The sequence below is a fragment of the Charadrius vociferus genome, unplaced genomic scaffold (assembly GCF_000708025.1).
Source record: "Charadrius vociferus isolate BGI_N301 unplaced genomic scaffold, ASM70802v2 scaffold411, whole genome shotgun sequence".
NCBI lineage: Eukaryota > Metazoa > Chordata > Aves > Charadriiformes > Charadriidae > Charadrius > Charadrius vociferus.
In genome coordinates, this window is record NW_009646935.1 from 327,642 (window position 1) to 341,021 (window position 13,380).

Genomic DNA, 13,380 nt, shown 5'->3' on the forward strand with positions numbered 1-13,380 from the left:
AACAAAGCCCTCTTGAACCTTTCAGAGCCAGCACTTGAGCACAGAAACCCACGGGAAAAGAACGTGTAGGTTAGGAATTCAGCACTGGAATGTACTTCTCCCACTTCACAGTCACAAGCAACAAAAAAAAAAAATACACACCCAAAAATAACAGAAGGGAAGCAAGACAAGTAAACATAGAAAATCCATTAATTTGTTTAGGTATGTAGAATTTGTACCTGAAAGATACCATGTCACTGGAAAAGCATGCAAACATTGCCAATGATGTCATTACATCAACTCTATCACTAGCATCATACAGAACAGAGAACGCTGCCAAAAGCAGACTTTGACATGGAAGGGGGGGAATCTTTCAAAGGAGTTTATGACTAAGAAAGATTTCAATAACATTTGCAGCTGAGATAAATATTATTCACATGTTCTCTTTAATGTGCTAGTCTTTCCTTTAAACAAAAAAATTTCTCTCTATTCCATTTTGCTTGTGATACCACACTGATCACAGCACTGGAACAGGCATTCCACCAGTAAGAAAACAGATCAAATACATTTTTATTTCAAATGAATCAAGTGAATTCAGGCTGGCTTTTTATTTTTATTTCTTTTAAATATTTCAATACTCATATATTTAATAGTTATACTTCAGTACTTAAAAAAGAAGTAGCTCCTAGACAAACTTTCCAGTTAACCCTCAAGACTACATACAGGCATAACCCCTCCAGGAGTTATTGAAGTACTCTCCTTTACCAGCTTTTCTGTAGCTGAAATCACTTCGTTACGTGTTTCTGAGCCTGTTTAAGTCTTAGAGGGATGTATGGATATAGGTAGTCACTGAAGCTGATTAGAAGTGCTTATACAGTATGCTAATACAGCTTAAATGAGGCAGTGGCAATGTCCAAACAATGAGATAATAGAAAACAAAGACATAACTTCTTAAGTCTACCAGCACTCTTTGCAAAATGGCCAAAACAACTAAATTTCTAGAGAATATAAAATGCTGTAAAGAAATCTGTCAGAAGACTGCTAGAATGGCATTCTTCTGGGCTGGTATAATTTTGCCCAACACAGAACAAATATGCTCCTTAGGATGTAACTAAGAGAGTGGAGAAGAGGCACCTAACAGCAGAATCCCACCACATCTGACCTTTCACTGGCAAGAAGATTTTACACCAGCAGCAAAAATAACAGCATTCCATGCCCTGTTTACCTTCCACTGAGACCAGGAAACTGTAAATCAAGCAACTACAACTAGTACGGCATTGCTCCTCTTCCCTACCTCCCCAGCAACTTGGGTGGAAAGGAGAAAGGCCTCACTAGTTTCTTTCCACAGTGGATTTTCTGTTAATACTATTTCCAGACTGCCAATGCTCACCAAGAACCTGACTAGATTTCGGTTCAAACTAAAGCCATAGAACAAGTACTTACAAGGGAAGAAAGATATCCTACCAAAGGGAAGAAAGATTCACAATTTAGTAAGCCTAAAACCACCCAGCCAGGGATCAAAATACTGATCTTCAAAAACCAGCTCCTTCTCTCCTTCCTCTTACACATGATAAAAATACATTATTTTTTTTTTCTGAAAGCTTGCTACATTATGTATTAGCTATAATTGCGTTAACCATTCATCAAAACTATGGAAATTTATTTCCCCAAAGAAATGTCTTACTACGAGCGATTATTCTATTCAATAGGCATCTGAGACCTAGCCAAGAGTCCCCCAACACATAACACAGTGTAGAAAATCCTCATGTAGAAGTTCAGTAGGAAAGCTAAAGCAATTTAGTACTTGAATTAAACATTTTATTTAGGAATAAGATTACTTCAAAAACGGTGGACTATAGTTTCCTTGGAGCAAGCATTGAAGGAGTCTAAGCTAAAAATTAATGTCTACTGTAGTTAGATCTCTGAACGCACTAAACTGAGGAGGAGGGAGTGGTGGTGACAGCAAGATGAAATACATGAGGAATATGGAAGGAACAGTGCATCCAAAGGTCAGAAGGTAAAGTGAGAAAACTGGAATGAGAAACAGAGGTCCAGTCTACACCCCAGCTATGTCTGCAAAAGTGTGACTTGGGACTCATCTTTCTCAGCTAGTCAAAGCCATTAGTGTCTAATGCTTACATTTTTACAAGTATTATTTATCTTTCTCAGGGACTAAATAAGATCTACCAGCAAAACTACTACTTACATGACAAAAGGCACTTACTTACGAAGAACATCTGCCAAAGAAGAGACCTAGCATATATTTAGCCATAGCTAGGCAAGAAGTGCGTCAGGTAGCAAGGCTAGGAACAAAATGTATGGAGGGGAATATGCACTACTATCCCAGAGTATGTGAAACATGCACTGGTTTGGATGACCGCGTTCTTCAGAAGCGTTCTGAAATCAAGTCTGTTACAGTGAGGTTTTCAGTACAGCAGCAGCACAGCACCAGAGAAAGGCTCCCATTTATCTACAGCACCTTTAAAAATGCAACTTCCAAAGCAACTGACTAGACAGGTTATTATTCTCTATCACCAAAGTTACAGGCATTCCACGTCCTGCAGTAACCAACACCTACAGCAAGATCGTAATTCTGTGGTATTCTTGTAAAGGCAAGAGGGAATGTGAAGTCACCTCGATTTTGAACATTACACTTGATCTGACAGCGAGCAGTATTAACTTCAGCATCCCTTATTTAGCTTGACATTTAGTTCACCATACTCTGATCACATTTTTTACTTCTGTGTGTGTAATTTTCATAGAAGAGTTTGGGTTGTACTCTGATCACATTTTGTACTTCTGTGTGTGTAATTTTCATAGAAGAGTTTGGGTTGTACTCTGATCACATTTTGTACTTCTGTGTGTGTAATTTTCATAGAATAGTTTGGGTTGGAGGGGACCTTTAAAGGTCATTTAGTCCAACCCACCTGCAATAAGCAGCAACATACTCAATTAGATCAAATTGCTCAGAGCCCTGTCCAACCTGACCTTGACTGTTTCCAGGGATGGGGCATCTACCACCTCTCTGGGCAACCTGTGCCAGTGTTTCACCACCATCATAATAAAAAAAATTCTCCCTCTACCTAGTTTAAATCTACCCTTTTTTAGTTTAAAACCATTATCCCTTGTCCTACTGCAACAGGCCCTGCTAAAAAGTTTGTCCCCATCTTTCTTGTAAGCCCCCTTTAAGCACTGAAAATCTGGAATAAGGTCTCCCCAGAGCCTTCTCTCCTCCAGGCTGAACAACCCCAACTCTCTGAGTCTTTCTTCACAGGAGAGGTGCTCCAGCCCTCTGATCATTTTTGTGGCCCTCCTCTGGACCCACTCCAACAGGTCCATGTCTCTCCTGTACTGAGGACTCCAGAGCTGGATGCAGTACTCAGATTGGGTCTCACAAGAGCAGAGTAGATGGGCAGAATCCCCTCCCTCGCCCTGCTGGCCACACTGCTTTTGATGCAGCCCAAGATACGGTTGGACTTCTGGGCTGAGACTGCACATTACCAGCTCATGTCCAGGTTTTCATCCACCAGTACCAAGTCCTTCTCTGCAGGACTGCTCCGAATCCCTACATCCCCCAGCCTGTATTGGTACTGGGGGTTGCTGCAACTTAGGTGCAGGGCCCTGCACTTGGCCTTGTTGAACCTCATGAGGTTCACGCAGGTCCACTTCTTAAGCTTGTCCAGGTCCCCCTGGATGGCATCCCATCCCTCAGGTGTGTCAGCTGCACCACTCGGCTTGGTGTCATCTGCAAACTTGCTGAGGGTGCACTCAATCCCACTATATCATTGATGAAGACATTAAACTGTACTGGTCCCAAAATGGACCCCTGAGAGACACTACTTGTCACCCATCTCCATCTGGACATTGAGCTGTTAACCACTACCCTCTGGATGCAACCAGCTAGCCACTTCCTCATCCACCAAACAGTCCACCCATCAAAACCATACCTCTCCAATTTAGTGAAGGATTTTGTGGGGGACCATGTCAAAGGCCTTACAGAAGTCCAGATAGATGACATCCGTAGCTCTTCCCTTGCTCACTGATGTAGTCACTCCATCATAGAAGGCCACCAGGTTGGTCAGGCAGAACTTGCCCTTGGTGAAGCCATGCTGGCTGTCTCGAATCACTTGCCTGTCCTCTGTGTGCCTTAGCATAGCTTCTAGGAAGATCTGTTCCGTGATCTTCCCAGGCACGGAAGTGAGGCTGACAGCTCAGTAGTTCCCAGGGTCCTCCTTTCCACCCTTTTTAAAAATGGGTGCAATGTTTCCCGTTTTCCAGTCAACAGGGACTTCACCTGACTGCCATGACTCTTCAAATATCATGGAAAGGGGTTTGGCAACTATATCAGCCAATTCCCTAAAGACTCTGGGATGCATCCCGTCAGGTCCCACAGACTTCTGTATGTTCAGGTTCCTCAGGTGGTCACAAACCTGATCTTGTCTTACAGTGGAGAGGGACTTTGCTCACCCAGTCCCCATCCTGCAGTCCATCCACTTGAAAGGTGTGGGAAGACAGGTTGCCAGTGAAGACTGAGGCAAAAACGTTATTGAGTACCTCAGCCTTCTCCTCATCCATGTTACCAGTTTGACAGTCTTGTTCATTAGGGGGGTATGCTTTCTTTAACCTTCTTTTTCTGGCTGACATACCTGTAGTAGCCTTTATTCTTTGCGTCCCTTGCCAAGTCCAGCTCCAGCCACACCTTGGCCTTCCTGACCCCATTCCTACACAACTGGGCAGCATCCCTATGCTCTTCCCAGGATACCTGCCCCTGCACTTCCTTCTTGTCCTTTAGTTTGACCAGCAGGTCTCAACTCAGCCATGCTGGTCTCTTGCCTTCCTTTCACGATTTCTTACACCCCAGGATCAAGAGGCTCTTGCACTCCATGGAAAGCGTCCTTAAAGATCTGCTGTTTTAAGAGTAACTAGAAGAAAACCACTCATTTCGCCAGCTGAGTGGAAGGAACTGGGACTTTGTCATTTAAGCAGGAAAAACAATGATTTGTCAGTGTTTGGAAGACATGCAGAATATCGTGCTAAAACGAATCAGCAAATAATAATTTTTTATTTCACAGGCAAAAAACCCATTCCTTTTATTTCAAAGGCTATGCAAACTCATTACTCACTACACTTTATGTGTATGTGGAAGTTATCACCTTCACACCACAGAAACAAACGTTTCTATGAAACAAGACCTGAATTCTGAAACAAAATTCTGTGTTAAAATTGCACAACTAACTCCATGTTAGAAAAGTCCTCTTCCCAAAGATGTTGGGCATACCTTGTTTCAGAGTTTTAATGTTAAAATAAGACTGATTAAGTCTCCACAGAGCATTTTATTTCATTTTTAAATCTTCCAGCACCTTATTTTTTGTTCCGTTCCAAAGGAAAAAGAACGAAGCGATACTGTAAATGTAAGCCTTCCATTTACATCCTATTTCAAGAGGTATTTTGTCACTGCAACATAATTCAATGTAACAGGCTGCCAATCAACTGCAGAAAGCTTGCTTAAACCTCTTTAAGCTAAAATTGTCGCTAAAGTGAAGTTGCCCACTGAAGGGCAAGAGAACAGTAGGCATATTTTAAAACATCTGTTGACATATATAAGCATGTTTTTTAAACATTTCTTCAATGATGGGCAATATTTGAAGAATATATTTTAGCAATTTTAGCTACGCGACATCTACAATTCTTTCTTCAAAAGAAAACGTATACATTACCATGCCATGGTCAAAAGTGAAAACGCCAACATCACGTCCATGGTGAATGTGATTCCGTCTGATAATGGGATTTCCATGGTTTTTAACCCAAATCCCCGCTAATGCATTATTGGAGATCTCATTGTCCTCATATATTCCCTAGGAAATAAAAATGTAAGTTAAGATGGGAATCAAGAACAATAAAACAATTTTATCAAAGTAAAGAAATTGATATCGAAAAATACCTGCGCGTGGTCTGTAATATAAAGTCCAACATTTTCACAGTCGCTGATGTTACAGTGTTTAATAGTAGGACAAGCTCCTTGGCCACTAACACATACTGCAGAGCCAACTGGAAGAAAACAGTACAGTTACCATAGCTTCAAAGCACAGTGTATTTATAAATAGTCTGGCAGTGCTTTTGCAAGAAAAGTTAGTGTGAACTGATATTTAAAAAAGATTTGGCGTGTACAGTGCCAAAGAATTGCAAGCCACAGGCAGAAAACCACTAATGTCATCATTTTGCAGATGCAAAAAACCGAGGTAGGAGTTGCTTTAAAAATCACTCTGCCAAGGTTACGCAGCTGCGTATGACTGCCAGAAGAGAAAATCATTTATGTAATAATTAATGCTTACGAAAGTTTTTACTCATTTATTTCCCTACGTTAGGTCCACTGTATACTGACTGTTCACAAGACAAAGGACAACTGAAATATAATAAAGTTCTATGCTAATTACTGCCTTATTCTACTTCCCTTTAAATTTTCATAATCCAGTACTTCAAAGAGCCCAAACAAATAATAATTTCATAGCATACAAAGACACATTGTCTAACTAAACATGAGCAGGAGACAAACAGCACAATCTTAAGTACAGAACTACATATTAGAAACCAACAGGTCTCTTCCCAGCTGAATTATAAAGCTCTTTGCTGCAGCTCCTTGGCTGATTTCTGCTACCATAGCATTACTCAGAAAACAAACTCTTTTCAGGCAACTAGGACTCAAACTGCACAGGACTTCATCAGATCAGCTCAATTCCCTGAACTCCGTGAAGTATGAAAATATGAAATTCTGTGGCCACTAAAAATCAACAGCAAATTCACAGTGATTTCACAAAGGTAAGACCTCATCTCAGGGTATCTGGCCTACGTAACACACCTTCCCTGCAATTAAACAGCACTAAATAAGCAAGTCAGTACCTGCTCTATTAGTAACTTTTCATATTACCTTCTAGCATAGTACCACAAAGACTATACTTTAATAATTCATAAAGTCATTTACAGAGCTTTTTTTTTTTTAAATCATAAAGAAGTTATTTTGATTGTCTAGTCTGACCTTATGAATAATACAGGTTATAATAATTCCCTGAATTAATTCCTGCTTTAATTCTAGTAACAGGAACTTCAGCACGTATCTTTTAGAAACACATTTAATTTCGATTTGAATATTTCCAGCAACTGAGAAACCACCATAAAGCTTGTTAGCTGGTTACAGAGTTGTTACCCTGTTAATTTACACTTTAATTGCTCATCTGAATTCCTCCAGGTTTAGCGCCCAGTTACTGGTTCTCTTTATACCAGTATATGCCATACCCAATGCATGCACGTATTTAGTGCAAGCAATTTACTCCTTCGGCCTTCTTCTTGATAAAGTAACAAAATTGCAGTCAGTATGTTTTTCATTACAACTGAATTTTTCTCCTTTATCTTTTAGGACTTTTCACTGAACCGTTTCTAAATTTTCAACCTGTTGCTATGGACACCAGGAAAGAGCGCTCTATTCTGAAGCAGGACTAAGCAGAGGCGTAATACAGTCTCTCTACTTCTGCACAATATTCCTGCAAGTATAACTAAGGATCACATCAGTTCTTTTGGCCACTAGACTACACAAGGGCTCATATTTCGCTGTTTACCCACGACTCCTTAAGCTTTTCCCAGGAATCCAGCTTCCCTGGAGAGAGGTTTGTCACTTAAAACTAGAAACAAAAGCAAGCTGCATATATAATTTCACACTTGTCCACACTAGAGAGAGTGAGTTTGAGAGCCCACCTTCCAAAAAGGGCATAACAACCCATCCTCCTGGCTATTTATAATACCTCAAGTCCTCATTGGCTACGAGACTCATCAATATGCATTTTATTTCTTCTCTGCAAGTCATTGATAAAGTGGCTTAAAGTGAATTATTCATCTCTGAAATAGCCACAAAAAAGCTATTTATAATTACCCTGAAAGTTATTTTCAACAATTTAATGTGTGCTCTGGTAATTCTGTAAAATTCTAAGGTTCTAAAGCACTATACCTTGATGTAAAGTATTTTTCAAGGATCTATGTAATTATACCAGGACTTCTACCTTCTTTTAGTCAAGTAATCAAAAATGCTAAGTGTGATGCAACCAGTATAACTTTCTGTAAAGACACATTAATTTGCTTCAATCAAATTTTAAATTCTTGAGTGACTAAACCCCCTCACTTACTATCTCATTATTCTACCCAGGATCAATAGGCAGCACCCACTTTGTCCTGTTTAGTCTCTCCTATGCCACCCACCCCCAGGGACACACACCATCTCACTCAGGTTTCAGGTTACTGCTGATACATAATAGGAGCCCAGAAGATTTCTTGGCCAGTTCTTTTTAAACTCCTGCATGATTTTAGAATGTCTATTTTTACAGCTGTTTAACCTCATCCACGGTTACTGTCAAGAGTGGAACGTATTTCATTATCCCTCTAGGGTATGAGCACATTTATCATTCCTGCCTATTCTCATTAAATATGGAACAAAAATTACACAACACTTTGCCATTCAAATTCTTCCATTCTATGATGGATCAGCATCACTGCTAAAACTCCCTTTGTTCCCCAAGTTAAGACACAAGCACTATCTCTTCTAGGCAGATGTTATTTCTTGTCTTGTTTATCAAGTTTTCAGAGAGCTGGGGGGGTATTTTGTTAGGGTGTTTGTATTTTGGGGAGGGGGAGTCCCGCAGTTTCCCGCAATTCCTAGTTTCCTATTTGTATTAATTGCTAATAACTTCTCATCTCTTGTATTTCATAATGGCTTTCACTCCCCTTTCCTCTACCTCTTTTGGTGACGATGAAGAACTGTGGATTTTCAGGAACCCAGTGTGCTGTTCTAAAAGCACGTCTCCATCACATTTTGCTTATTTAAATGAAAGCAATCTTTATTCTGACTCACTTCACTGGACTTCATTATTGATTGGGTGAAATTGGTCCTTTTGGAGTACCAAGCACATGTATTACCGGTTTAGGCTTTATTTTATTTACTCAGAATATAATGATTGCACACACTTAACCAATACTTTAAAAAGGCACATTGCCATCCACTACTACTTTTATCTACCAAGGTGAGGACTAATACAGTTTTCCTCTACAACGGATGCAATAGAACCTCTAGACTCAGGATCTTGCCATTTAAACTTTATTTAAAAATATTTCAAGAATGCTTTGGACTGGCAGCAAGAGACCTCCAGCTTAAATCACTTGCACTTACATAGCTCCCATCTTTACATATTACATACATTAAGAACTTCACATATGACATAATGTAGAAATATGCTGTAATGCAATTAGGAGATCTACAGAGAGGGTATTAAGCGTGTGCTAGGAAAGAGATTTTGAACGGTTATGGATCGATATTTCAGAGATGTCACTGACTTGGAAACAGTAAATGCCTTTTCTGGCAGGCTGCCATTCTTCCTCTCTTCTTACACACACTCAGTACTTCCTGAGTAGGTTACAGCAAGGCTTGGTAAGATCATAAAAGTCAATAAAAATTAATAATCAACAAGTGATGATAGTACAGCCTACAGACACCCTCCAAAATTGACCAGAAATTTTAACACTGGAGAAGAGAAGCAACAATTCAATGCAGCAAACATTCAGAAATCCAGAGTATTGAAGAGAACAAAGTTCAAAAATTCTCCAAAATAGTCTTACACAATGAAAAGCGCTCACAAAAAAAATTATCAAAGCTTAATTTTAATAAACAATTTCCACAAAAACATCAAGACCTACTAGCTTATCTGTAAGCACGTTTCAATATGAAACCATGCAGCTCTTCAAACTACTTTTATAGCCAAGCTGAATGGGGTTCAAGAAATGAATCTAATTCCTCTCATTTGTTATCAGGGTCCCCAATACTGGCGTATAGGAACTTCCAGAACAAATTTTCTTCAGTTTCCCAGTATTTAGCATTTATGTTGAGCTGTGCAACCTTTATGCAGAGCTTGCTGTGTAGATCCATTCCATTTCACTAGCTGAACTTAAATATATAGAGTTCATATTGCCATTTCCATGCAAAGACTCAGTATCTTAATTCTCCTGTACCTCTTCTTTCTGACACTCCAACTCCTTTTCATCTGGTTGTGTTCAAACACGTTAGACTTGCCATGTCTCGTGCCTAGTGATTGCGAACTGCAATGTCTTCCTGCCAACGACTGTGAACTGCCATCCAGCCTCTTCACTTCCACTGCCTCTGACCCTTTCTTTCCTGAATTTAGACTACCGGTGTTTCCCAAATCAGGCAGTATAAATTCCTCGTTATCTTTGATGGTGAAATGAGTCTAGCTTTCCACAGTCTGCATTTCTTCTACCTGTATAGCTAGCAACTCATACTTTGAGTATGTCAAATCATTCCACTCTTGACAGGAAAGTGAGCTTAGCTCAGCAGTTACAACTCATGACTCTCTTAATGTCATCAATCCCAATACTGCATTTTTTAATGAACCTAATGTAAAAGTCCCACGCGTGCCCCCTTCAAATGCCCTCTCCTGCCAGTTACAACTATATATACCAAAACAAGGTAATTTATATAAACTGTCACTTTTCAGGTTTTTAACTGCCCAGACAGTCCAAACTGATTCAAATAGAAGACTAAGTATACATTATCACAAAGGTCTTGGACAAAGAAGTCACTGTAATAACACCATTTCGAGGCAAATAAGGTTTGCAGACCTGTATAAACGCCCACATCAAAAAATGAAAAATGCCAATAGTGATTGTAATCAATTTGTTTGCTGCTTCCATGTGCCCCAGTTAGTTTCCTAACTTTAAACACAGTGTTAATTTCAAGCAATAAAAAGCCCACTAACCCGTACAAGTACTTCGAATAATACAGTGATCTATAATTGGACTGCAGTTCACGGTAATCTCTAAGCAGTGGTGTGCATTGTGGTGCTGAGCAGATTTGTCATCAGGGTTGAACTGAAAAAAGAAGACAACACAGAGATGTAGTATTTATTTAATTGCTCAGGCATTGAACTCAAATTATTAAAAGCTCTGCTGAAGTTTGAGATTCTTACCCTGATTGTCATATATCCAACATAGGCATCTTCAGAACCCTCCATAAAAACGAAGGTGGAATCTCTAGTGTTTTCTATTATAACTTTATCTGCTACTTTTCCAGGTGCTGTAAAGAAGACATTTATTAAGTCTTAGTTTATGCCACTGAAGAAAAAAATAATTCCTCAAAAGACTTACAGAATTCTGTTCAAAGCAACAAAGGAAAATGAACACTATTCTTGGCACACAGTCTTCATGTCAGAAGAATCTTAAAACAAAGTTTCAAAGACAATGAAGAAACTAGTCTTTAACCAAGACAATCTTGCACCAATTTAATATCTAGTACCATGAGAAAAATCTGCTCTTGTACAGAGCTAGTTTTTAACTACTACTTATTATGAACGGAATTAACAGTTTAAACATGGATACCAGTCTACAAGCACTGTAATTCTACTATGTAGAATTTATTTTGGTATTCTAAACCCTTTTATTAAGGCTAAATACATACAATCCATCACTAATTTGAATCAATTTAAACAACTACTTAGTAATCTGCTCATGACCTACAAGCAACCTCCCCACACTCCTCAAATGTAAGATTCAGAGTTTTTAATTGATATCCTTATTATTCTATAGAATAAAGTCTTGTAACATTAGATTTAACTATACTTCTGAAAGTATGTACAGAAGGTTTCAAGATGGCTCATTCGCAAGTTCCCTTTATCTGCAATTTGATTTCCTGTGTTAACAGCAAGACTCTGCTCTATTCTTGATCCTTAATCCAAGGGAAGGAAATGTTTACATTGGTATGGCAACAGCCAGCAGAGGGAGCACAAGTTAACAACAGTCTTACATTGGTATAAATTCAATGATACTCATTCACAAGCAAAATAGTTTGTCTGATTCAAAACTACACGTTAAATATGCAAGCCAGAAGAAGCCATCCTCAATACAGGAAATGCAAATACGGAAGTTTCACATATTATAGCAGATAAGTTATCTGATAGCTATTTCAAACCATTCCCAACTTGAGACACACAAACGTGACCAGATATTTGCCCCGAATTCTCCATTTTATTGAAGAGCCTACTCACAGGATTTCTCACGAGCAGATCTTTCTCTGTTGTCTGTTGACACTAGTACAGACAAGCGGTATGTCCTGTTCTTTATCACTCAGGCAGAAAGGTGCCAGTCAGAATGAAGCAACATTTACATCATTATCCAGCTTGTTCTCACTATCTAAAAGCCAGATCTCTGCTTTCATTACTGCAGAGCTGCAAATATTTTAAGGTAGTCTAGCTCTTCTTCATACCACTATTCACTTAGTACTAGATAACAACCAGAAGAAGCTTTGATGAGGACTTGTGTCATCATACAAAATATTTTTCTGTGGCCTAGTAACATTTCACATATAATTAACTGTTTTTCAGCATGGTGCAAATGCACTGGCATATAAAAAAAAAAAAACAGTACACCAGCATCTGAGAAAGAACAGCACCACAATATTGCAGGTGAACCAAACCCAGAAAATAAATGGAGCCCTTACCAGGCTATAAAAGAACTGTAAATTAGTATCAGAATTGTATTCCTCTCAGGGGAGGGGGCAAGGAATAACTGCACTTCACATTACATGCTCTGAAACACTATCAAACAAAGCATAGATTTGTGGAATTGTGCTTGGAGGTGTTTGCCATGCACTTGGATGATGTTCTCTACAGACATCTCCTTCCTCTCAGCACGAGACACTTTACAGGTCCCTCAGTTTGGGAGGTCCCAGAATGCCCATTATGGAGCATGCCAATTAGTAAGACCACTGCATTTAGATCCCCCCCACCTAAAAAGGGTGAAATGGGAAGAGGACTTGCTCAAGCATCAGTTTCATTCTAAACGCATCAAAGAAATTCTCTGCAACATCCTATTGAATCTTTGCAAAAGAAATATTCAGAGAAATATCTGGTTCAACTTTTGGCTTAGACCTCTTTAGCAAAGAGAAACCAGTGTAAGAAAGAGAAAAGAAAAGGGCCACTAAATCCTTAATCGGGCAAAACATAGCTCCCAAGAAGTCTGTTTGCTGAAGTCTAAGGGAGTCATGTTCCATGGGATCAGAATTCACGCTCAGTTTAAGGACCAAGATGAGAACATTTAGAAATAATTTAACAGAAAGCCTACAATAAGGGACTGCCTAAAGAAGTAAAAATTAACTGGATGTTGCCTTCGAATTCTTTCATTCCTCCAAAGGAATAAACCAATTTTGCTTTTCAGTGCATTAATAGAAAAACTACAAGATTCTGCAGGAAGTAATTGGGACCCTGCTCAATTGTGTCAGGCAAAAAAACACAGAGGCCGTTTTAGATCTTGCAGTCTGTAAAGTCTACAGCAAAGGACACAGCTCCAAACTAGTCT

General features: G+C 39.3%; 1 protein-coding gene across 1 annotated transcript in view; it reads right to left on the bottom strand.

Annotated features, from left to right (window-relative positions):
* Nucleotides 1–13,380, bottom strand: part of FBXO11 (F-box protein 11) — a 73,235-nt gene that overhangs the window by 13,875 nt on the left and 45,980 nt on the right. The window contains exons 8-11 of the mRNA XM_009894813.1: nt 10,998–11,104; nt 10,788–10,899; nt 5,921–6,027; nt 5,697–5,834 (exon numbers count right to left, since the gene is read on the bottom strand). Coding sequence (XP_009893115.1) covers nt 5,697–5,834; nt 5,921–6,027; nt 10,788–10,899; nt 10,998–11,104 — 464 coding nt within the window. The remainder of the gene's footprint in view (nt 1–5,696; nt 5,835–5,920; nt 6,028–10,787; nt 10,900–10,997; nt 11,105–13,380) is intronic.